General features: G+C 47.9%; 2 protein-coding genes across 2 annotated transcripts in view; both read right to left on the bottom strand.

Moving 5' to 3' along the window:
* Window positions 1–26,516, bottom strand: part of LOC119400472 (protein argonaute-1) — a 379,544-nt gene that overhangs the window by 125,042 nt on the left and 227,986 nt on the right. The window lies entirely within an intron of this gene.
* Window positions 11,889–26,516, bottom strand: part of LOC119399236 (meiosis-specific with OB domain-containing protein) — a 49,897-nt gene continuing 35,269 nt past the window's right edge. Inside the window, exons 5-12 of the mRNA XM_037666053.1 lie at window positions 22,625–22,725; window positions 21,467–21,519; window positions 21,211–21,303; window positions 15,915–15,992; window positions 14,722–14,875; window positions 14,087–14,279; window positions 12,133–12,219; window positions 11,889–12,042 (exon numbers count right to left, since the gene is read on the bottom strand). Coding sequence (XP_037521981.1) covers window positions 11,932–12,042; window positions 12,133–12,219; window positions 14,087–14,279; window positions 14,722–14,875; window positions 15,915–15,992; window positions 21,211–21,303; window positions 21,467–21,519; window positions 22,625–22,725 — 870 coding nt within the window. The 3' untranslated portion in view covers window positions 11,889–11,931. The remainder of the gene's footprint in view (window positions 12,043–12,132; window positions 12,220–14,086; window positions 14,280–14,721; window positions 14,876–15,914; window positions 15,993–21,210; window positions 21,304–21,466; window positions 21,520–22,624; window positions 22,726–26,516) is intronic.

Below are 26,516 nucleotides of genomic sequence, written 5' to 3'. Positions count from 1 at the left end.
ACCAGCGTTTTCGCCTGGCACAGAGCACTGACGAGTGTCCGGACGGCCTGCTCGTTGGTGAAATTGGGCTTCGAGGTCAGCTTCAGTGTGCGGAGAGTATCTGCGTTGACCAGGTAGTTTGCGAAGCACCTGCCCGAGCCTTGTTTGCCGTTGGTGAACACGTTTTCCCCGACGACCAGATGCTCCACCGTTTTTCTCCGCGTCAGCGCACCGATGAGCCGCTTCGCCTGTTTCGGGCTCATCTCCGCCGCGGCCACGTCTAGCGTGGTGAGCCGTCTCGTGGCTCCCCTGAGTAGCTGGCCGTAGAGTCGCATGTTTGCGTATCCGGAAGGACACCGGGAAGTGTCTAAGATGAGCCTTTTCAACTGCGACATGCTCTTGACCGCTTTGAAGGCTGCCTCGTCCTTCGCGCTGCGCGTGGCCTCCATTCCGGAGATGACCACCGTTTCCACAGCTCGGTTTAGCCGGAGCGCCTTGAGTAACGATTCGCAGTGCATCATGATGCGGTTCATTTCTACGGTCGTAATGCACTCGTGCTCCGTGAGCAGGAACTGGACGACGTCGAGCGCGCTTTTTTCGTCATCGTTGTTGGTGAACTCGTAGCCGCGACCACTCGCCTGCACAATGGCAATACGGATTCCATCGTCGCACGTTTCGTCTTCGCAGATCTCCAGTCCGATATTCAGCAACTTTTCGTTGATTGGTCGCCGGTACCGCAGAAGCTGGCAGCACGCGTCATCGCTCTTGGTGCATGCGGTATTCAGATATTCAGGAATCCTGTGAGGGTCCTCCTTTGCCTCCGTTGAAGTTGGACTAGGCGTGGGGTTCTCCTTCATACTTTTCGGTGAGTCGGCGAGCTCCTCCATGCCAGTGCGGTGTCTGCACCAGAGAAAAAAGTACGAACCGAGTCAGCGCGTCGGGAAACGAGTTTTTGCTTCGAGGACGTCGTGCATTGATTGTTTCCGCACGTGGAGGGAAGCGTACAATAGCTCCCGATCGTCGAACTCTTCTTAGCTGACCAACGAGGTTTGGGGTGGTTGAGGGGGAGCAGTTGTCGCAGCTCCTTCTTCGCCGAATCCCCATGCGTCCCCCTCCGCTGTCGCGGCACAACGCCGCTTGTTATTTGTGGCACTTTTTATGGTGGACATAGAGCAATGCTTATTTTGACGTTGTCGTACCAGTTCAGTGGGGTAAAAATTTAATGTAATCTATGGTACTTAACAATAAAAACAGCAATACAACGCCTATTACAGCCAGTGCTTATACAGGGTTTTTCCGAAGTGAGGGTAAGCTTATGGGAAGTCGTAAGGCTAAGTATGGGGCATCAACACCCATAATCAGCTTACATTCAAAAATTAAAGGGAATATGGGAGGGGGGGGTCAGATATAAAGCCCCTCCATACGTTTTCCGCCGGCGGCAGACGCAATGGAGGGGATTTAGTCAGAACCTCCCGAACCCTCCTCTGGATCCGCCAGTGATTACAGCCACGGCCGCTGCATGCAGACGCACACTGCGTCTAAAGTCTCTAGATTTCTTTTTTAATTAAGGACTTTAACTTCACCCAGCGGCCGTATTACGTCACTCCACTTATTACAGACACCTACAACTAGCATTGCCCCTAACTGTATGTAATCCCTTACCATCTTAAATGTTTTGCGCTTGGTATTATGGCCCCTTTAAATATGGTAGAATCTTTTCCGGGCAGACTCGATGCTTTTAGGTGGCATGCGAGCAGGGGCGCAGCCAGGCCTAATTGCGGGGCGTTATGGGAGGCGGGTCCCACACCTCTATATGTATGTGCGTACGTGCGTTTGGATGTGTGCGCGCATCCAAACACTCGGAAAAAGAGAAAATATAGGGGAGGGGGGAGGGGGTCGCTGATCGCCGGCTCTGGCTACGCCTTTGCATGCAAGGCTGTATTGGCGAGCAGCCAGCTCATAAAATTTACACTTTACGTTACGGCAGTTCTTAAAAAAAAAAAAAGGAATGTTCATCATTCGTCAGCATGGCTTCGGTTGCGGGTTCGGTGCGGGTTCGGTGCCCTCCGGCGGCATGGCTTTCTTTTCTTTTTTTCGTCCGCTTTAATTAAACGGATATTTATATGTCACAATTGCTACTCTTCAACGAGATATAAGGTCGTTGCATGCAGCGCCAACAAGCAAGGGGGAAAAGACACCTGAAAACTGGACCGGCGTTGGCTATATATATATATATATATATATATATATATATATATATATATATATATATATATATATATATCTGTTGCCACGTGCGTCTGTTATTATCACTTTTGCTGCATTCGGTTTTCGCCCACAAAGACTGTCAGCAATGCTCAGCGCAAACCGCGCCTCATTGTTCGAGAAGCTTCGCGATTATTGTAGATCGTTTTGTTAAGATTGCGCGCAAGACGCGAACACTCGAGCTTATTCTAGAACTTGCGCGACAGCCAGCGATAACGCTGGAATATTCGACGGCACATGTATAAATGCCGACACGCTTCACCGCTTGTCAGTTTTTCGATGGTCGACGCTCCGTTCGCCGCTATCAGCCTACACTGTGTATCAGTGCATCGCTGTAGTTTGACTTCCAGTTTCCCGGCCACAAGTTCGGCCAAATAAAAAGTTTCATCTCGGATACGCTGTCTGCTGACTTCTTTCTGTCCTTCGCTGTTCTGACTTCTTTCTTGTGTCCGTGTTTGTACGCCCTGTCTCTTTAGAATGAATACTTACCAACTAGCTCAGCTCTCTGTTATTCTAAACTAGCGAAGGAAGCAACAGTGACAAAACGAGGGAGGGAAAGAAGAGCGGGGGGAGAGGCGGAGAGCCGCCGGAGGCGGGCGAGGCGGCGGGCTATGCCCGTCTTATCTTCGTGCGGTAGATAAAAAGCGGCATGAGCAAGGGGAAAATACAAATGTCGCTTCTACACATCACAAACACGGCGTACAAGTTCAGATGGCTCGGCGGTGAGCTCGCGGCGTCGGGCCGCGTCAGCTGTGGGAAGACTGGCCACGATGGATGCTATGAGCGTCCCCTTTATAACGGGGCGGTGACAAGTGTGCCACGAGGCCCGACAAAAAAAAAAGAAAAAAAAAGAAAAAAAACTTTAATCTTTTTTTTCTTAGCGTTGGCCTAGTGTCTTTACTTCAATTAAAACTACAAGGCTAAATGTGCGCCCCCCACCCCCCTTTTCTGTTTTTTTTCTCCGGCGGCTCTCCGCCCCTCCTCCCGCTGTTCTTTCCCTTCCTCGTTTTGTCACTGTTCTCCTCCTCGAGGCGTTGGAGGGAATCTCGTTCCTACGCGAAGAAAACGAGCGAGGATCACTCCCGCGGTGTTGAACAGCAAGCCCGCGTGGTCGCCTTCCTTCGTGCAGAGGTCCGCTTCCTGCGTGAGGAGCTGACGCGCCGCACGGCCGCCGTGGCAGTGAAGGCACCTGTGATCCCTCCAGAGCATGTGAACGCTGACCGATCTGTGACCTCCGAGCAACCTACGTACTCTGAACAGCCTCTCTCCAAAATTATTTCATCTTCGAATTCGCCGCCAGGTGACGTAGAGACGTCCGATGTCGGTGTGATGCCTGCGACAGCCTCTTCTGCACAGGGCTTAAAGTCAGGCTTAAAGTCAGTCCGACAGTGGCACTGCGGCACCCATTCACAAGTGCTGGAGTTGAATTTTCTGGCAGTAGTGCTTTGTGCGGGGAAATTATACTCTGCAATTTCCCGAATAATGATTTATTAATCGCGAATGTTTGGTTGACGGGGTGTTAGCAAAACAGAAGAAAACAGGTATTGTCGTACTGCTGAATGCAATTCGCTGAGACACTGAACAGCACGGGCAACGCCTCCTGAAACCACAGTTCACCACCCTGTTCGACAGAGCGTCTTGGCGCAGCATACTGTTTCACAAGGCACCGGAGTGTGAAGCTACTCGTGCATCAGTAATGGTTCACTATGGTCTGTTTAGCCTGCCACTCAATTTTCATTCTTTTAGTTGTGCATCACAAGTATGTAATTACAGAGACGTATGTAATTTGCCCACTTTATTAGGCAAGGGGTAGCGAAAATAAAATATAGCATTGCCGTGCCTGAGGTTCTGAATCGAGTGAGTCAACTAATGTTACTTACTTTGAGTTGACATATCTTTAAGCCTGTATATCACGTGTTAATATTGAAGAATCGTTCCCAAAATAATTTCATTTAATGCTTGATTGGATTGACACGTTGAATAAATGCCCGAAATATATTTGTGTAGCATTCATAAGCATTTGTTCAGTTGAAGAGACAGTTGGCTTCACTGCACTGTGATCATCGCAAACACCTCTCTTAACGCTTAATCTATAGCATATATTATTATATACAGTGGAATCTCGTTGATACAGTTCTGCATAATACGTTTTTCAGCTCAATACATTTTTGTTTTATTCCCGGCCAACATCCCTCGGAAATAATGCGTTTTCATACGTATCACATTTTTGCCCGAAATTGGATCATACGACCGCGAAAGGGGATCTTGACCGATATATCTAGAAATCCTGCGTTATTATTCGGAATGCCAGCGCGCACCGCGTTTGTTATATATATCCGCTTTATGGGGGCCCCCCCTCCAATGAAGAGAGACTTTAAGCCCTGCAAGTTCTGCAGCGGTAACTGAGGGTGAAAGAAAGAAGAAACCCGCTTCGTTTGGAGTTATGAAGACATCCACTATATATGTAGCTCAACGGCCAAAAGCTATTTTTGTTACGAAGCTGAGCCCGGACACCACTGCGGCTGACATCAAAAAACATATTGCTTCATTGGATATGTCTCCCATCTCCTGCCGGCGACTTCAAAATTCCAGCCATATTCTTCATTCTATATCGAAGTTGACGAGGAAACACTACAACGCCTGAATGACCCTTCGATGTGGCCCCTCGGATGCCTCTTCAAGCCATTTCGTCGGAAGCTGCGCGATGGCATGCTTCATCCCTCTGAGCTAGTGCCTGGAATCGAAAGTGCAGTGTAACGTAGACATATTCTACCAAAATGCTCGGGGTCCGCGTACCAAGACACTCGAGTTTTTCTCTAATGCTCTTTCGTCTTCTTTTCCTATTATTGCTATTTCTGAAACCTGGCCCGGCACTGAAATCCCGTGATCTGACTTTTTTCCCCCGACCTACACCACCTTCCGCCATGACCGAGATTTCAGTGAAACCAAACAGAAAGGCGGTGGCGTGCTGATTGCCATTGACAATTCACTGAAATTCGTTAGACGGAAAGACCTAGAAACTATAGAAGAATCGATCTGGCTAGAAATCAAGCTTGAGCGCCGTGAAAAATTGATTGGATGTTTCTGTTTACCGCCCAGCATTTCCCCTGCCTCGTTTCATGATGCCATGTCATCTATTGAACTTGTGATATCTTCTCATAATGGGCACAGAATTATTGTTCTCGGGGATTTCAATGCGCCTGGAATTGACTGGAGCACGCTTACCTTTTCTCATTGCACTCATTTCACAGAGAAAAAGTGCATCCTACTCTTGGACTTTCTGGCGTTTAATTCCCTAGTGCAACATAATTCAGTCGTCAATTCCAGTGGCAACGTCTTAGACCTGTGTGTGTCAAACGATCAACCCCTTGAAGTTTCCCGCTCCAACATCTCTCTTGTACGTCCTGACAAATTCCACCCACCACTTAACGTAAGATTATCTGCATCAGCCGAAACAACGAGCTACAGCAGTTACGTAAACAAATCTCCAAGATTTGCGTTCAAGCGAGGTGATTACACGGGCCTCTATCATCACCTGTCCACCGTTGAGTGGTCACAGGTTACTGACAAACCAAATGTTGATGACCAGGTTGATCGGTTTACGGAGCTTGTACTGAGCAGCATGCGTAATTTTATTCCCCAATACACACCTAAACAACGTAACTATCCCCACTGGTTCTCATCTGAACTTATCAGTGCGCTGAAGCATAAAGATCACGCACACAGGAAATCTAAATGTTCTCCATCCAGCGAGTGGAAAGAAGAGTTCAGTTTTTTTCGAACTCTCTCTAAACGCCAACATAAACAGGATCATAGTTCGTATATTGAATTCTTAGAAAAAAGCTCCTCTGACAGGCCGGCTGAGTTTTGGAAGTATGTACGTAAACGGTCTAGCAAAAGCGGAGAGTCCTTCAGACTACTGGACTCAAATGGGGTAGAAGTGCATGCCGTCGCTGACTGTTTTGCCACGCATTTCTAATCCGTTTATAAGGCCTCAGACAATAGGCTCTTTTAGCTGAGCGTCGCTTACGCTCAGCCATTCCTAGATGTAGCGTCTCGAGAGAGTGCAAGGTACTGCATGTATTTCGTGTTTTTGACGAGCGCGTTTTGCCGAGACGCGGTCAGCTTGGCTGCAAAACGACGGCGAAACCAAGTGGACGCACCTTCACGCTCCGGTCAGTTGGCTTCACGAGCGGAGCGAGAGATGCGTTCTACGCTCCGCCGGTCGCACGATCGTTCTGCGCACGCGCACTACAGTTCTTTCAACGTGTTTGTGTGTTGAGTCACGCGCACTACATATCCTTCTACGCGCTCGTGTGCATTCGCCGATCTGACCGGAGCGGATCGTATATGCCCAGCTAAAAGTGCCTAATAGCACTGATATCAGACAACAGCCCAAGGCAGTTAGCTCATCCAGTGCTTTGTCGCTGGATGAAACTCTTATGTGCGAATGCATTAAGCGCTTAAAACCATCCTTATCATGTGGCCCAGATGGCATCCCCTCCGCCATACTAAAAGCTTATAGCAGTATATTTGTCCCAGTACTCACTACGATATTTAATAACTGCCTGGAGAGAGAGAGAGAGAGAAGGAATGTAGGAAAGGCAGGGAGGTTAACTAGACTATGCGTCCAGTTTGCTACCCTACACATTGGGAGGGGGAAAAGAGACACTTCTACATTTCCTAGCATGTGGAAAACTGCTCGTGTTTTTCCAAAGTCGGGCTCTAAAACAGATGCTTCTAATTATCGCCCGATTTCTCTACTATGTGCCACATCAAAGATCTTCGAGCTGGCTCTTCACAACATATTGTCTTTTAGTGTGAAAAACTCATTGATTCCAAATCAACATGGTTTTCTTGCTGGCCGCTCAACTACCACAAATCCTGCTAGTTTCATGACGCAGATCTCCACACCTATTGCTCAGAGAAAACAGGTTGACGTAATCTACTGTGACCTGAGCAAGGCTTTTGACGTAGCCAGCCACACACTGATTATGGTTAAATTTGCGCACTTTGAAGTTGACTTGTCGATTGTAAATCTCTTGCACAGCTATCTGCTCAATAGATCTTGTTATGTTGCCGTAAATGGCCAAACCTAGCTCCTCTTTGTATAAAGTGGCTAGTGGGGTCCCTCAAGGGCCGGTATTAGGCCCACCCCTATTTTTAATTTACGTTAATGACGTTTATTTTGTCATTCATAATTCTTCTTTCCTCTTGTAGGCTGATGATATCAAGATATTTAAGGAAATTCATTCAGTTAACGACTGTCGCTTGCTGCAGTCAGATTCGTGTTCTTTTTCCGAATGGTGCAACGGCAATAACCTTTCTTTGAATACCTCGAAAAAATTCATGTCTATCACTCGCAAAACATCTAGCGTGTCATTTCAATACTCTGTCAATTCTGTGTCGTTATGCAAGGTTCATGAAATCAGTGATCTTGATGTTGTTGTTGACAAAATTTTTCTGCTTAAGCGTGCTGCTATGCGGGGCCTTCGTTCTCTCGGATGTGTTTGCAGAATATCTCGAGAATTCAGTTCTCCTATAGCCCTCCACAAATTGTACACCGCAATATGCCTTCCACAACTTGAGTATGCGTCCGTGATATGGAGTGGCATTGCTCATGCCCTATTGAAAATTCATCCACCATGAGGAATGGTGGATTCCACCATCCACTATTATGGTGGATTATGGTGCTGGAAGATGGTGGCACGTGGTGTATGCTGGATGCTGGCGTATGATGGATGCTGGAGAATGACAGAGCGTAAAACGGCTCTACAGCGTCGGCACCATCGTGCCTAGCAGTCACACATAAATAATTGTATAGAAGGCGATGTAGAAAGCACTAGTACAAAAAAAAAAGAAAGAAAGTATGCAAAAAAAAAAAACTTCCACCACCAAGAGTCGAACGTCCGACCTGCGGATCCCGAGACGAGTACTTTACCACTACGCCACGCTGACTTTTTTTTTTTTTCTTTATTGTCTACGCCAGGCTGACACTTGCTTAGCGGCTTGCAAAATTACTAGTCAACATACTGATACACCGTTTGGCTTCAGCTTTGTATGTCTCATACTGGAGACAGATGCGATCTTCACATCCTACTAAAATTTGCGTAGTTATTAAACGCAAACAAAATGCTGCCGGTAACGAATGGCACATCAATAATGGCAACAGCGCTAACTTTCTTTTAGAATTCACAACCTAACTCCAAAGAAATATGTCAAGTGGAGCGAGGAGCGCGAGTATAGTCATACTTATTGTAACTGCGCAAAAAACGGACGGAAACACGAAGGGACGGAAACCGTTCGTGTTTCCGTCCGTTTTGTTGCGCAGTTACAATAAGTATATGGATCATTACCAACGAGCTCAACTTACCACTGTTCTGAGTATAGTCAACCGGGTGTTACTGCGAAGTTTTAATAGCCGTTTCTCGCTTTTTCCAAAGTGCGACATGTGCAGATGCTTTCTGTCGACTCTAATCTCGTTCGATAAATACGCGCGTACAATTGATGAGTATTGTGATGTTTTTTTTTTTTTTCGCGCAACGTACAGCGCAGCCGTGCCAGCGCACTGATCTGACGCTATATCATTAGCTACAACTGCATAACAGCTGGGCCAAAACAAGTGCAGTGCGTGGGAAAAATATGCCATCATATTGGTTCAGTAAGTCGTACGAATTGACAAGTCTATGTTCTCGCAGAGAAGCGCCGACGAGTGCGACCGGCGGCGGTTGGTGACCGGAGGCGTTTGCTGGAAGCGCGTCGCATCTATGCTCATCGCTTCTTGTGCGGACACCGTACACAAGAAAAGAATGCTTCATTTAGGTTAGCCGATGCCACAGGTGTGCTGTAAAGTCATTCGTACTCATCGGAATCGTGTATACTGAAAGCCAGAAGCGCCGATAACACGTAGACGGACTCGGTCGCTACGTACGCTATGCCTAACCTTTGGTGGCAATCATGGTGGTAGAATATGATGGTGGAAGTCATACTTGGTGGGGCTTATCTCGACGCAGGCCGAAGGTAAAAGTTTGTGCATTTTAGCTTTGCATGCATTTTCAGCCGCTGAGGTAAGTGAGTGTGCAAGAATTGCCAGAGTTGCGTTTTAAGCGTGGCGGTATCAAGCGGAACCTGTTCTCTGGTCTCCCCGCTGGAAGGACTCACTTGCTTCTCGGCAAATGCGCGGCGATGTAACACAGTTACTGTCGCTGTTCACACCGACACCTCTATACTTGTAAACATGACTATAAAGCAACACATCGTGGATGTAAACCTGATAAGTACGTGCGTAAAATGTAAACATTCACGGCTGCTGTGCTCCAGAAAACTTGTGGCGGTTATTAGCGCCGCATGAATAAAAAAAATAGTGCTGGAAAGCTTAATCATCGGCGTTGGCTTCTTTGAACTGCATATATTTCTGCACATTTAAGAGGAAAACATTAGAACTGACAGCGACTTCACATAATGTCACGTGCACTTCTATCATGCCACCGTCATCCACCATGCTTCCATCCTGCCACCGTCATCCACCAAAACATGTTTTGCTCGCCACCATCAGCCAACATTTTTCATTTAACACCAAAAGTAGCTCGCCACCACCATCTGCCGCCATTTTTTCCACTCTCGCCATCATCAGCCACTATGACCACCACAGCTTCCACCACATCTCCTGTTCTTTCCACCTTGTCCACTAGCTTGCGAGAAGCAAGCGTTTCCTACGCCGAGCGGACAACCGCCGCTCGGACACGCCGAGCGGAACTGCGGACACGGTTGAAACCAGCTGGCAGAAACTCTCCGCGGACTGCGGCGACACAGGAATCGACGGCTGTCAAGACTGGGCTGTAAAATCGGGGTGGTGGCGGTGCGCCTCAGCTTTCGCGAGTGGCTCGGCTCAGATTAGGACCGATAGGAAGGCAGAGCAACGCCTCGAGGAAGGTCAACAGCACTGGACATCTTCACATCGCTTATGAAGCAAATGGAAGGAAAGAAAACATCCAACACAGGAACAGGCGAACGCGCCAATTGAATGGAACTGAATTGAAAGGGCATGTTGCGCGTATGCAAGATAACCGCCTGTGCATTAGACTGGATTCCAACAGAAGGCAAGTGCGATAGTGGGAGCATAGTCCCCCAATAACAAAGTATTGAAGGACTATGCTGGGAGCCAGAAAAAAGTCAGGTGGGCAGATGAGATTAAAAAGTTTGCGGGGATAACGTGGCTGCAGCAAACACAGGACTGGACTGATTGGCGAAACAGGCCTTTGCCATGCAGTGGCCGCTGTCAGGCTGATGACGATGAATTTAATTTATTCGCAATTGCATTGCGAGGATGACCAGGCAATAAAAGCTGCACTTAGCAGCTTGAGGTGAACCTGACCACCTCAGTTAAAGCGATTGCCGGCTCATTATTTTTTTTAATGCTTAGTGTGCGCTTCACTTATGGCAGAGATGGAAAGATTACTCCTGAAAAGTTATTAAATTACCTTATTAATTACTTTACGAAACTTTTAATAAGTGATATTACATTACTGTTACATTTGAAAGGTAATGAAGTTATTTTGAAATAGCTTTAGCAAAATTTCATCATCCATGCAGTAAGTCATCTACAACAAGATCAAGATGGGGAGTTGGTAGAGGATCATGTTCAACAGCCGCCAAGAGCGTTTTACGATAACGAAGAAAAAAAAAGACCAAAGCCAGTTCCACCTCTAGCAAAAACTGCGGAGCACTGATTCGCCTGTGTTTATCTCGCGTTTATCTCCTCATTTCTGTGACATTTTCTATCTCTTTCTTTTTTGTGCTCATCTTATTTGTTTCACGTTTATCTATTTTCTCTTCTACGCATAGGCGTGCGCAGGGTTCCCCATTGGGGGTGGGGGGTGTGGGGCAAATTCTCATCCCCCCCCCCCCCCCACCCCGCTGGTCGAGTCCAAAGCAAAGGACAAAACGCCTCACAACGGAGGAAAAAAAATGAAAATGAAGCGATGACGTGCTTCTCGCAATGGCCTGCCTTTGGTCACTGGCTTTCCTGAATTGAAGGTGCATAAATTGTTCTTGGAATGCAACACAGGGGGCCTTCGGCCGCCATTATCGTGAAAAACCTGCGTGGCCATAACTGAGTAAACGTATGGGGCGTACTTGCCCCCACCCCTCCTCCTAGGTGATTAGGGGGGGGGGGGCTGCTGGCCCCTCGTGCGTACCCCTATCGTATATGATCTCCTTTCTACTCTTTGCTGCTCTGAGCGTCTAACTCCCGGAGCTGGCGTTTCGTCTCCTCTTCTCTCTTCCGTAGATCTGTGTAACTTCCGACGCTGTCGCTTCGCTGGCTCGACCGTGGCCTCTGCAATTGTAATCTCCGGCGCCACGGCACGTTGCCAGAGATAGTCGCGGAGGCCGCTCTCGGACAGACTGAAAGCCCAGTCTGTTCAGATTAACTAGCTCGCAACCGCTGGCGCGAGTCAAACAAGTCATTCAATTATAACTCTATGATGATAGTTTATTGGCCTCACTTCTGGCGACCATACTCGTGCGCCAGAACAGCGAAATTTCGTGAGAATAAAGAAAGAAAGAAAGAAAGAAAGAAAGAAAGAAAGAAAGAAAGAAAGAAAGAAAGAAAGAAAGAAAGAAAGAAAGAAAGAAAGAAAGAAAGAAGAAAGAAAGAGCAAAGTAAAAATGCCGAGTTGCTGCACTTCAAGCCCGCACGTTGAATACTTTCTCCAGGAACTCCTGCGGTCTGGCACGGCTCACGCCGACGACCCTGACCACGGGATCGCTGCTGGAGGAGCCCGTGGCGAAGTTTACCTGAAAAAATAAGACGCGCTCGTTATGATTTCAAGGAGAGCATAACCATATGCAACGGCGCAGTTCCGCGCCTAAATCTGCTATATACACCTTGAAATGGACCTTGAATCTCTCCAGCAAAAAGTTCCACTTGAGCGAGGTCAGCTCGTATTCCGAGAGCTCCTTGAACTGCTTCACCTGCACAGGGCACGCGGAAGCGGAAGTAAAAATTAAATAGCGAGCCGCAACATGGGGGACATGCGTTATTCACTCCTCTGCAATGGCGCTTCACCCAGCGGATTTATCAGTTTAAAACATCACCTATATGATCGCATACATCACGAACCATGCATTCTTGTAGGGGCGGCACCAGGATTATTTTTAATGGTTGGGCACCCACTACAAGTGACTTCCGAGGGCTGGGAACTTACGTGCTGTGTTTTGATATGTTTTAGCTGAAATCTCAGTGGGGCAGCTGGCGCCGCCTCTGATTCTTGCCATGCTTAATTGTCTGTTGGATTCATTTGGTTGTGTCTAACAAAGGAACGAGCCTCTCGAACAATGCCTCTTCTTTGGTTCTTTGTGACTGGTACTCATTTGGCCCAGTGAATTGTGTTCATATCTGAGGCGTGGCAACCCGTAACGTTTTATTAAAGACGATAGTCTTTCTTGGGATACTTAAACGGAGAAATTTTGGTCTGTCTTTCTGTTTGTCGGCACGTCACTCGATTCAGCCACTGGGCCAAAGTTGAACCACTTGCCCAAGGGCCAGCCATTTTGAACGGCTGACTAGGTTCATACCTGTGTACATTGTCGATCAAAAAGCAAACATTACGCATATATCTGAGGCGCAACAGCACTAGGTAAGTATTAGGGGGTGTGTTCCTTTAATAGAAAATGCATACATACGTAATTCTAAAGACCCTAGTTTCTTAAGCTGCGCTGAAAATGCGACTGCGCTGAAACTTGCCTTCCTCGGTGCCCTCTGCACGAGCTCATTGTTGTGTTTCGGTTTCGGTTCTGTATTGCACTGTACGAATGCCATGGGGTGCCGCTCTGGCATTCCTGTTTTACCCAGGCGACGTGTAAATAAAAGAGTGTGCGGAGAGCACTCGTTGAGTGCGGACGTTTCTTCTGCTTCGGCGCTTCGCGCCAAACCGCGTGTTAGGGCTGGATGGCGACCCCGCCGGTCGCGTTGGTCACCGCCGGTCTTCGCCTGCTGCTGCGCCGGAACTACCAGCCCGCAACACAGTACTCATGTTTCCCGACGTATTGCCAGATGGCGTCCATATCTCACGCAACGCCTCTTCTATCGTCTTTAGACGACATTTGCAGCGACGCACGCAGATAGCGGCCAATTTTTTTCTCAACTGATAACTTTCAAGTTGGAAAATCGATATAACAAATGGGGCACCATTATATCGACTGCGAAGAAAAAGAAGATGGCTTTCGCCTTCGAGTCCTTAGGCGAATGCATTAAGGACCATAGGCGTGCGCCCCCCCCCCCCTAATCACCTAAGGGGAGGGGCTAGGTCTGCCGACACTTTTGCGCAAACGGACCTGTCCCGTCATTCTTGAATGATCAGGGCAGGGCTCCCCTTCAGGGGGGGGGGGGGCGATGGTTAATCCCAGCGTCCCCCCACCCTATTAAGTCATTGTATGGGGCGGACCTTGCGCCCCCCCCCCATACTAGGTGACTAGGGGGACAAGCAGGTTTTTTAAAGATAATAGCGGCCGAAAGCCCCTGATGTTGCATTCCAGGAACAGTTTACTTTCCATCTTTACTTTAGAAGAGTCAGGAACCAAGGGCAGGCCCTTGTGAGAAGCACGTCATCACTTCATCTCCTTTTTTTTATCCATTGTGAAGCATGTTGTCCTCTGACCTCGACCAGTGGTGGTGGGGGGATGAAATTTTTGCCCCCCTAATGGGGAACCCTGCGCACGCCTTTTTTTTTTGTTGTTACCGGATAGGTCATGACCCCCTTGTTATCTTAGCCATACTTTTATCAAATCAACATCGATTCAACCTCGAACACTATATAATGGGAAACCGTCTAGATCTCACCGTAACTCCGAGGAGTCCTTCAGCGACGCGTCCGCTGACGCGCGACCGTTCCAGGGAGCCCGTGTGGTCAGTCCACATGACTGGGATGTCTAGCTCTTCCACGCACTGCGGTTCCGCCTCGCCCATGGCCACGGGGCACGTCCCGTTCGTGCACCAGGACTCGCCGCTTCTCAGGCGGAAGTTACAGTGGGCACTGACATGCATGCGAGGGACACCACACGGACTGTATTCATCATTATCTGACACGAAACACTCATATGAGAGAGAAAGCGGGCTGATGACTCCCGAACAACATGCTCTCTTAGAGGAGGGAGTGCAGGCAAGTATAGTTCTAGAAAACAGGAATAATGAAAGGGAAACGAAATGGCAAACGACCTGCGGAAATGGCAAAGCACATGCGGTTACGCCGGCTCCCTGGGTTCAGGCTCATATCCGCGACTTGGCAAGGCTGTGTCTCAACCTGTTTGGCGCATCGCGGCGAGATGCACACAGCGTCATCTTAATTGACAGACGCCGAAATACAGAGACGCTCTTTCCAAACTCTTCGCCGCGGGTTGCGTCGTTCTGATCAACTAACCCATGTCTCGATAACACACAGACGGTGAGGGGACACACGAAACATACTAGTCACTGACCAACGCGATGCCACCGTGCGTGCGCCGGGTCCGTCGAGATCCAGCTGGTTGAGGAAGGCGAAGAAGACGCCGCCGAGGGGCGTCACGTCGCCACTCTGCAACCTCGCCGCCATTTCGCGCTTCGCCTGGATGACTGTGTACACGGTTGTGTCCACTGCAAATTACATTGCATGTGTCCTGGGCGATGCCTGCCTGCCTGTCTACGCGTTGTGCCTCCCGTTTGATTAAATTGATATATGACAAAATGGGCATGACAAGGCATGAGTGTATGACAAGCATAATTAAATGACGCGTCATAACATGAAAATCACGTCATAGGTGTCATGTGTACGTCGTCTACACATGACACGGTCTTAAAGGGACACTAAACAATGAATCGGTTTAGATTGATATTGTTCCTTGAAAACTCTAATGACGTTAATTTCACAATAATAGGTTCATTAATACAGGAAAAAATCAATGTCTAATTTTTCAAATTTCGCGCCGAAATCTCCGCGAATGACTGATTTCGAACTGCATTTTCCGTATTTTCGGGACATTATTGGCCCTACTAAATTTCCTAAAACTTGGTATGCCATGTCTATGGCCCCCTCACGGGATAGTGTACTTCATTTTTACGATTACGAACTACGTAGGTGCTAGCAGACGCCGTTAAAATCTATGACGTCATGGCAGTTGATGCGGGAACGTCAAGGTGGCGTCGCCATCCGCATTTTCTCTCGGCTCATTTTCTCGCTTCTCGCGGCAAGCATTGTGGTTTTGGTATTGTGAAAGAGCATCTTACTAATACGAGCAAAATGCTTTTTGAGTGTATCTTTAATACTCTCAGGGCCGTTTCATTACCTTAATATATACCGAAATTGGCATGGCATGGCATGGCTGAGCCGGGTGTGCGACCTCGCGTTCCGCAGGACCTAATAAATTTGTTCTCAATTCAATTCAATGGCTTGGCGTGAGTGTATTTGAGCTCTATCTTTCGCAATAAGAAAGAAGAACGTGGATGAATCGCAGTTTTGATGGCATGCATGGGATAAACGACTGGGCGGTTACGTAGTGCCGTGCTTTAGTATTATTATGCAACGCAATTTGCGTGACATGGCGAACAGTTTTTCGAAATTGTTGATAAGGCATGTGCTCTTTATCGGCCTGGCCGAGAGTGACCTCTAGCAGAAGTCGTTGAAGAAAGCACCCACCATAGGCTTCCTCGCCCACGTCTTCATCAACGTCGACGCCCTGGAGGTAGTCGAAGAGCGCCGTTGCTTCCGGCATATCTGGACGAAATGCGAAAAAAAAAAAATGATGGCTGATCCCTCTGTCATAGGAATCGGTATAACACGAAAGTGAAACGTGCCGTCATGGAAGTATTTGATTTTTTATAGTGCACTGAGCTTGTATACAATGTCTCCTGTTGTTTGGTAGATATAGCGCCGCTTGATGTGGACGAACTCACGTTGACGCCTATTTAACGCTTGCGGTAGCTGAAGTTGTCAAGATACACGTGGACACCGCATATGGTGAATGCCGAGCAAACATGGCATCAACAAGCGTATAATAAACACCGACACTCGATATGCACACCTTCAAAGCGTCGCGGAACGCGAAGAGAAACGCTACGCGCGTCGTGTCTTCCCTCTAGCCTGGCCGTTAATTCTCCCAGGGCAAGCGGGGAACGCGGCGAGCATCGGAGAGCTATTTTTTTATATGGATGGAGGCTATGAGCAAGGCTTGAGCTAAAGCTGCCACCTCACGGTGTGTTAAAGCGTTGACCAAATTAAACTTGTATCGGAAACGCGCCGAATGGGACGGCCGTAGCAACGGCGTTTTGTTTTTTTTTTTCGAGCCTGGTGGCGCAGATGTCACCACCCCGTTATAAAGGGGACGCTCATGGCATCCATCCATCAATTCAAGAGCACTGTGAGAGGAAAGTGTGAAAGATAAAAGGCGCGTTCATGTAGTCTCCGTAATGTGTTTGGCGGTAGTGGGTTAAAAGCTCGCGAGCCATCATCGCGCGGACCGAGAGGTCATGGGTTCGACTCCCGTCAACGAAACTTTTTCTTATAGATTTTTTTCCTTGCCATCTCATGGCGTTCATTTTGCTGACGTACTTCCGTGACCGAAATACGTCATGAAGGTCTTGGTGGACCCCGGCATAAAACACTTTCGAGTTAAAAAAAAATAGCGGAGCTGGTGCCATCCTCCGCTTTCACAAACGCTCAACGCACCCTTCCTGCTCTCTCACCAGCACCGCCTGTGCTCGAGCGCGCGCTACCACTGGTCGACTAACTTCACCGGAACAGACAATCGGGCTCCTGCTCCCTGCTTCGCTCCTGCCGTAGAGATCGATCGCCTTTGCTCTCCTCCTCTCCAGCCAGCTTCACCCTCTTGACGTCGCTGCCCTTTCTCTACCGTGTTCAAATCGCTGCATTAGGCTTCCCTCTCACCCACTTAGATGCTCTCCCTCCCGTCAGGCTTCGCTCTCGCAGCTGAGCTAGAAAGTGCGGACTACCGATCCCCAGGGATTTACCTCGGCTTCAAACAGCTCCGCTGTTAAAAAGCGTATCTGGGATTAATTGAATCCACCGGAGGGGGTCTGTACTTCGATTCGCCACATTTACAAAGCCCGCTCTGTGGCCGAGAGTAATTAGAGCGACCAGAAATTGAATTACAATGTTGGGTGGACATCCGTCAAATTCGATTTGCATTTATTTCATGGTATTATATTTGAAGGTTGGTTCTTAGCGGGGAAAATAAAGCAAGATTAATCGTTCTGAATGTCTCGCCGAAGCCCAGCATTGTGACGTAGCCATACTGTACAAAAAAGTACTGGTTAACCTTTTTGGCAAATCGTGACCTGCCACTTGGAGAGCAAATGCGAACTTTGATCAAAGGGCGTGGCGCGTTATCTCGACAGATATCGGCTCGTACCCTTTAACGTGCTGTGCTCTCCCGGCTTAATTACTTCGCGCTGAGGGGACAGACAGCACGAAAAAACCGCTTCGCTCAATGGAGCGGCCGTAATCCCTTCCGCCAGCGTTTTCTATATACGCGATATGGGATCGCAATGGAGTTAGCTGCTAGCTTACTTCGGATAACGTTCCAATGTGTTGCTATCGCATTCTTTGCTTCTTGTTGCGGCTATAATGTGATTCTTTAACAGCGGTCAGCTGTTTAAAGGCCAACTCGATCCGGCGACTTTTTGACCATGTCAAAGTAATGGTGACGCTCCTGTCACGGGTCCGATAGCAGAAATACTCGGCAAATTGGACAATACTTTTAAATAAGCAAAAAAGCGCAACACCGAAACCCAACCGAGCAGTATACTGTCTTCGCGTGACGGAAATCGTGCAAAGCATGCCGGTCCCGCCAGCGCGTAGTATGAAAGCGGAGAAGAGCAGACGCACAGGGGAAAGTTGACACCGTCACAACAGCCGTACCATGTCTGTGACTGACCGTGCTACGTGCACAAGCTCCGTGGAGCTGTCGGAAAATGACAGCTGCGATTCGGACGCATTTGGAGGCCAACTAATATCGCCATTCCTCTTCGATGAAGTAGAACCCACCTGTTTAGTTATTTGCTTGCCTGATTGCGCATTCCACCGCCAGATGGCGCCACCTGTCCAGGCGAAGAGTGCAGAAGTTTGACAATAGCGGCGTTCAACATCGCGTTGTAGGGCCGAAGAAATTTAATATCAGCCAAGTACGAGCCGCCATTCGCACGACGCGCAGCTCACAGCCCGATAGGCCTGGTCACGACGGAAAGTGTTTCCGTACGGTAATGTTCACGCATGTGCACTCTTCGGTCGGTACCGTATTACCGCACTTTCCGTGCGGTAAAGCGGCCCTACTAGCTAAGACACTCTAACATAAAGACGTGGGGTAATCGTTAGGAGCGAGTGTTTGTGACTGTCAAGGTAATTATACAGGGAATCGTGTGCAGCCCACAACGCAACACCACTTGCCACCCATCGCACGCATGCCCACAATGAACTGAAATTCGCACGCCCAGCCAACGAAGGGCTGCAAACGCACACAATTCGCCTTTTTCTCGACGCCCCGGCGTATGCGCTATTCCCTAGCGGAAAAATCGAGAAACGTTTCTTCATCTTGGAGGCTTTGCTTCTGACACTACCGGTTGTCCCGGCCCATGGCCTCCGAGATTGCGCGCCGGCGGGTTTCTCTCCGGCCGTCCCAATCGCCGCGCTCCCCAGCAAAAAAATGTACGGCGCCTCGCGCGCCCGGCTACCGCGAGAGGGCGCGTTTAGTGAGGATTCTGTAGAGTTACTGTATATGCTATTCTGTATTGGAAAAAAAAAATATTGGAAAAAAATAAGGACATCCTGCCGTAAAGGGAAGAGAACGGAGCTGAAAACTTAAAGGGACACTAAAGGCAAATAACAATTTATGTTAGAGTGAAAGCCCAATGTATGACAACTTCTAAAACGGCAATATTATCAACAGCAGTGCCCTACTTACCGAGAAATTAAGCTAAATGTATCACATGACGAGCGCCACGAGTGGGACATTTTCGAAGTGATCCCGATGACGTAGGGAAGTCGGCCTACAATAAATCACTAGTAATCAAACTAGCAGCAGTAAAAAAAGAACATTCCGAGCATCAAAAGACGTAATAAAATGCTGTTTGTTCGTTTCCGCTTGATTCATGGAAAACAAAACCTCCGTGGCGTTGCCATGGGGAACTGCGCGCGTGGTTCAAAGGTTCCGTTTTCGCCGAACTGTGCCTCGCCCGTCTCAGTGGTAGTTTCGGGATCGCGTACTGCCGTGCGTGTTTTGCGCGCTCGTGAAGGTCGCTCTGACAGAAAGTTCGACAAAATGCCGCATGCGTGTGATATTGCCGGATGCCCCAATGGTGCACAACGCCAGTGCTGCAGCAAGGAAACCGGTGTGTCTTTTCACTGGGTGCCGCGGAATGAACCCTTACGCTCGAAGTGGCTTAGTGTCATGCCATTGCGCCAGTGTGCTAAACAGTCAAAACCTCTGCGTGTGTGCTCGCTGCACTTTCGTACTGAGGATTACGAGACCAACCGCAACTTGGTGACGGCTTTGAATGTGCCCATCCGAGCAAGTCTTTGCCGCGGCGCCGTTGTTGCTACTGTGGGTCCCGCTACTTCCGCTCGGCTGCTACTAGTGTCGGCGGCCGCGCAGTAAAAGCGGGCAACGTTGGGCATGGCAGCAGTGACGTATGAGAGTCGTATTTTCAGGCGGGAGATTTGAAGTGCGCTAACGCGATGCGGACCACTAAAAACGTGATTTTATTTCAAAATAAGCACTTCCTTGGCACAAAAGCAGCGCTACGAGGTTTCTGGACCGCTATTTCAACAATCAACGTCGACTTAATATTTGCCTTTAGTGTCCCTTTAAGTTTTTTTTTTCTGGAGTAAGATAGTTTTAATTGAAGTAAAGACACTAGGCCAACATTAAGAAAAAGAAGAGTAAAGGTTTTTTCTTTGTCGGGCCTGGTGGCACACTTGTCACCGCCCCGTTATAAAGGGGACGCTCATAGCATCCATCCATCCATCCTGTAGGATTCTGGCGGCAGCGCGAAGACCGCGGCAGAAAGCAGAGCGCGCGGCATGCAAGCGTGCATGTTGCCACTTTTTTGCGTTCAAGGAAGCTTGATCAGCGGCCGGACCTTCTGAATGCACTGACGGCAAGTATTTTCTTTTCTGTTACTGCATTTATTTTGGCCCGACTTACGGAGGAAAGCATTGCAACTGCTCGATTTTCCTAATATGGATCACTGTAATGAAGCATGAATTCGTCTCTGGTAGTGTTAAGGCGAAAGCCTTCAATGTCTCAAAGTCGCGGTGACCGTCCGTCTGTGCCCTGGCACGGTGCCAGCAGTGGCCTCTCCCTCTGACACTCTCTCAGCAATCACGTGATGGCACAGCGGCCCATAGCAACAGTTGTGCGTTGCTCCTTCCAACGCGCATTGCTCAACACGCGGCGGCGTCCAGCAGCGGCGTCCGTCCGTTAGCGCGCAACAGTTGCGCGTTGCTCCTTCCAACGCGGCGGCGTTCGTCGACGGCGTAAGGATGTGGATTCCGCCGATACCATGGCAGAGTCAGACGAATGGCCACAGGGAAATTTGAGCGCACCTGTACATATGTTTCCATCTACACCCAAGGGGAAATTCACAAACGAAGCAAGCACCGATACCTGCTTTTTGCGATACTGCTTCGAAAAGGGGTGCTTTCGTCGCCGGCCTTAAATTTAGCTTAGAGGAGGGAAAGGAGGGGGGGGGGGGGGGGGAGGCAACCAACCAATGCAACCAACTCCGCTGTTTCCTCAGTTTTCCCACCAGTAGTGTGTAGCTGCCCAACTTATTCAGCCCGAATGCGGCGTCACCACGCGCATTTTTCTTTTCTGCGCGTTTTATGACGCAGCAAATTTGTCGTTTTCTGGCGGCAAGATGGGTACCTTTGGCTTTGTGGAAAGGTACAGCTTAAAAATGAATCTTTGATTGCTTACCCGGGTTGACGGTGACGACAGTTCTTCCGTCCGCAGACGCAGTGAGTCCAAACATGTTGCTCAGTCGAACCCGTGCGTCGGCGATGTACAGCACTGCGCGGCAGGGTTCGTTCAACAATTGAATTCTCAATAATAATAATAATAATAATAATAATAATAATAATAATAATAATAATAATAATAATAATAATAATAATAATAATAATAATAATAATAATAATAATAATAAAAGAGCAACCGAACTCTTTTGTCTCACCTGTCTCCTTCGCTTTCCACAAGTGTGAGACGTGGATCAGCTCGTCGTCCCACCTGAGAAAGCGCACCGCGATTACTGCTACCATCGCTGTCATTGCTCTATCTATCTGTCTGTCTGTCTGTCTTCTCGCGGCAAGAGTTGTGCTTTTTTCTATTGTGAAAGGGTAATTTGCTCACACGAGGAAAATAATTTGTTTTCTTTGGTGTCCAAACATGCATTAAATTAACCAGTGGCGTAAATCAAGGGGGGGGGGGGGAGGCTAGGCTGGGGGGACACCCCTTGCAATTCAAGTGTTCCCACCCCCACCCCCCTTTCAAAGAGCACTTCCAAAGAGCAGAAACGAAGTACAAAAGTGAAAGCCGCTACTCTTCGTTTCAAAAAGCCCCGTAGAACACGAGCTTTCTGAGATGTGACGGGCTACTTCTGACGTGCTGCAAATGTTCATTATGCTTGGCTTTAAAATGCTAAGTTAATAAAAAGTCCCTACCGTTATTTAAGTCGACTGTTTGGTGGACGCCATTGACAATTAAGTATGAATCTGACTGCTGGGCTATGATTCTGTTGTTGTTTTTTTCACTGACCGGTGAACGTAAACATGCGCTACAAAAAAAAAAAAAAAAAAAAAGCTTTTCGGGGGTAAAACGTCGACTTCGAACAGGTAAACACTGTGGAATGAAGCTGGACTTAAAGAAATGCTGTACCTTTATGCGTTATAACAAGAAAGTGCTTGTATTTTCATCTGATGGATTAACACAAATGACATATTAACTTTATATCGCAAGATATCACAAGCAAGAAATTTGCTTTATATCACAAGCAAGAAATATGCGCTTTTTGAGTTGCACTTTGAAAATAACTTCACCGACGTACATTTCTGCTTAGTGCTGTTATATTAAGCTCCCTGATTCGGCGCCGAGGCCCATGCTTATCTTTTCAAATTTCGTTTCAGAACATGATTTTAATTTTTATATGATTAAAAGTAACACCTATATAAAACCAATATGGCCGCCGTGGCAAGATGTCTGTCCCCCCTTGTGATTCTCCTGTGTTTACGCCACTGAAATGAACGTTTCGTCACTGTATACATTTTGTTTGCTCCTTATGTCTCGTGCGACGAAATACCTACAATAAGCTAGTGGGGCCACATTGGTTGCTTACAGTGTCACCTTGAAGCCAAGGTGCGACTGGTCGCATACTGTGACGTCTATCTTCTGCACCTGTCTGCCGTCCTTGGTTGCTATTGGTGTGACAGGCCCAACCTGTAAATGGAGGAATAAGAAATTATATTTTAAAAACCTTTTGCGCCATTCCTGGAAGTACGACATCCATAGACTCGATCGAGTAACGCCCCTGTCAGGATTTTTTTTTCATTATTGCGATACTATGGTAACCAAAGGCCTTGTAGATCTACTCAGTTTCATTGTTTACCGCACACGGGGCCCGATTTAAAAAAAAAAAAAAAAACGCTGGGCCTGCGCGGGAAGCGCAGCACAGTCACAGCGAAAGCTGGAAGAGCAGCATTTCTAGAGCCCGTTATAAGCTCTCTTGGGGCTACTAATGCAATGTACCCAATACGCCGTAAGTCATAGTTTTTGTGAAGTTGGGAAGCACCCACTACGCCATTATTCGTCATTCTGCGGAGAACCGTGGTCCCCGCTAAACACATGTAAGGCATTATGTCCAGTTTGTTGATGCTGTGCCTTATGACGATGAAGAATTATGGCAGAGCCCTTTGTAATGGGTTGGAAGCATTCAACAACCCACTCGTTGCGCAATTCGCATTGTGACGCCTGATTACAGAATTCGCGTTGTGTGACTCCAAGTTGTGATTTTACTCTTCTTCCACGGTATATTACACATGTTAATGTGGTTCCTTCCCGACATGAAGCCTGTATAGGCAGAGGGCCCAGGTTCGAATCCCGTTCCATCCTGGAATTTTTAAATGCGAAGCATTCCTAGCGAACCACAGGCACATTGAGCGTTTCTATCTACGTATCTATCTATCTACCCGCCTACGTCTGGGTGCTCTCGTGATCGCCTTCTTAACTTGGTCTAGACCAAACTTTGCATGGGAGGGTAAGAGGGCTTGACGAATATGACTGTCTGGTCATGACATATGAATAAGGGGAAAATCCTGTCGTGTACGTCGTCAAACGCTTTCCTCCAGACACGTGTGGCACACACCCGTAAACCACGGGCCGCGGATATATGCGCCGCAGGTCATTGACAGTTTATATCTACCCAGGAACGGCGAGAAGAGACATTGGTAATTTAAATGCGAGACCGTTAAGAAAAACCGACACCGGCAGCGCTGCCTCCCCCCCCCCCCCCCCACAAATACAAAAAGTAATAATCAAGATCCCAGCAGGAATCAAACCCAAGCATTCTTCGTGGCATATTCTACCACAGAGCCACGCCAAGTTTTGAAACTGCTTTGCAAAAATACGCTATGCAGGCGTAATGACGGTGCAACATCAATTGTGGTTCCAGTGTTGGCTCCGCTTTGAGAGCAGTGTGATAAACATTATATTTGTATTGCTATGATTCCGCATTACATTTGTATTCCTATTATATTACATTTGTATTCCTATTTGTATTCCGCAGGAATACGCTAACGAAAGTTGCGTATGACAGTCACATCATCGCACTTTGAAATGCACTTCGTTAGTAATACTGATGTCTGCGCTCTAACGTGAGTGCTGACGTTACGTCAGACCATAAATTACCCTTTAAACGCCAGTGTAGTCAACGTACCTGGCAAGCCCGCGATGTACTCCACCTCGTAACGTTTGGCTCAAAGCCAAAAAATGCAGCATAGACTCGCTGACTGCTTCGCGTAAAACCGATTCCCACAGGGCGTGGAATCTGCCGTATTTTTTGCTTATTTCGTTTTTTTTTTCTTATTTCGCGCGATTCGCCTCGAGATCGGGCTACAGGTGGCAGCACCGTCGCCGCGCTAGTGTGGATAGCGTGGATAGGCGGTTGTCGGCGCGTATGCAAACGCACACAACAGCGCTTCGTTGTGAACGATTTGACCCGATTTCCGGCAAACAAAATGCGTTGACTGCAGCTTTCTGGTAATATGCGCGTTCTTTATTCCCGAATTAATGCACGAAGCGCGCCGAACGTTACTATTACTTTAATTGTGAGAGAAGCGCGTTCTGCCAACGAACGGGTTGCTCACCTTCGGCAACAGTCGACGTTTTTGCAATGGATGACGTTTTGTTCTTGTTTTATTTGTACATGTTAAGCTTGTGTTCCACCTACTACGCACTGCTGTAGCACGATTGAATTAACTATTTACTTCTTGGTCTTCTGGATACCCCCCCAACAAAAAGAAAGGCCATATTCCTGCACGATAAGTTCAAACAGCACTTTGTGCACTGCGTGCTCAAATATCCATCCGCATTTCTTATTAAGTTCTCCATGAAATGTAGAACATTTGATAGGTTTACTGAGGAAAACTACGTGGCTGACAGCGCTTTAGCGCTACAGAGACGTTCAACACGCACACGCTTGTTTTTATTCCAGTAACAGTAACACAAAGGTAACTGTACAGCACGGAACTTTCTTCGATTGATTACTTGCACGACAGTAATGGAACAAAGGCCCGGTTATTTCACGGGACCAAAGTATGTTTTTTCACGTGAAGAATGTCCGCTGCCTTCCGTCAATCTATAGCAACGCAACACAAACGCTTTGTCGCCTATTAAAAGCGTGCAGTAAGCTTAGAATAACGATATGCCACACACGTGGCCGAGCAGATATAGCTGAAGATGCTTGCTTGTAAGATAATGTAGAAAAAAAAAAAAAAAAGATGTGGCTTCGCCTGAAATTACTACGACATAAATGTAAAGTACACCGTTAGGAATAATTTTGACCATCAGGGCTCTTCAACGAGTACCTTAACCTAAGTACATGGGTGTTTTTGTATAAATTTCACCACAAGTTAAATTGCGCAAGGCAACTCCGTGTCATTCCATTTTCTGTTCTTTTTAGGGGACAACTCTCAGACGTGACTTGACAGAAATATTTCTCTGAAGTGGGACCGTACACAACTAAAGCTCGTCGCGTAACGACAGTCCCGATTGATACACCTAACCACAACGCGCAAGTGCTTGAGAGCCTTTTTTTACCACCGAACCGCTAAAAGGCTATATTCACATGAGATTTAATGCTTTAGGGCAATGCCAAGTGCACTTTGCAATGCGCTTGAACCACAGAGCGGCACCTACACTGACAGGACTCTCGTGAACGGAGGGTACGACGACCACACAAGGACTCTCGACAAGTGCACTCATTGATCTTATTACAGTACATATACAGCCTGTCAAGGCCAAATGCTTCTTTATATCGTGTTAGGAATACGTATATGCGGTTAAAGTTGCAAAACGCAACGAAACAAATCGCCATTTGAGGACCTGCATGACGTACGCGCACATGCAAACACAACGTGGCTAGCAGACGACGCATGGAGCAATCCACAATAGGCGCGGTTCAGCCAGAAGCCGCTAGGCGGCGACTCCGCTCGATCTCGCGGCCAATAGCGGTTACGGACACCGGCGGCAGCGGCGGAAACTGCGGCGCCAGAAACGGCCGTTGTTGTCATCTCATAACAGCTTTCTCTGTAAAATGCGCTCTCAACGTCACCAAAGCCTGAGAGCACGTGATCTTATAGCGCTCAACTGCGGTGAGCCGCTAGTTTCCTATGGTTTTAGGCGGGCGCTTCGAAAATAACGACGCTAGCATTAATTCTGAGCCATCTTTTCTTCTTAGTCGATGTACTAACCCCCCTCCTTCGATAGCTTTCTGCACCTAACGTGGTTTTGCACTGCCCTTCAGGATCGGTCCACCTTTGACCAAGCGACGTTGTCATGTGACGACGTCATCACGTCACAAATCCCGGCGACCTGTGACGTCATGCGGTGACGTCGTGACGTGATGATAATTTTTTGCATCACTCGTGTTGACGCCGCCGACACCGAAGCTCAGTTTTCGCGTTTGTGGAGGCATCTACGGCGTTTGTCTTAAAAGTGCCTGAACTGTTTCG

The sequence above is a fragment of the Rhipicephalus sanguineus genome, chromosome 7 (genome assembly GCF_013339695.2).
Source record: "Rhipicephalus sanguineus isolate Rsan-2018 chromosome 7, BIME_Rsan_1.4, whole genome shotgun sequence".
Classification (NCBI taxonomy): domain Eukaryota; kingdom Metazoa; phylum Arthropoda; class Arachnida; order Ixodida; family Ixodidae; genus Rhipicephalus; species Rhipicephalus sanguineus.
The sequence above is the reverse complement of the archived record's forward strand: the minus strand, read 5'-3'. Positions and strand labels throughout refer to the sequence as shown.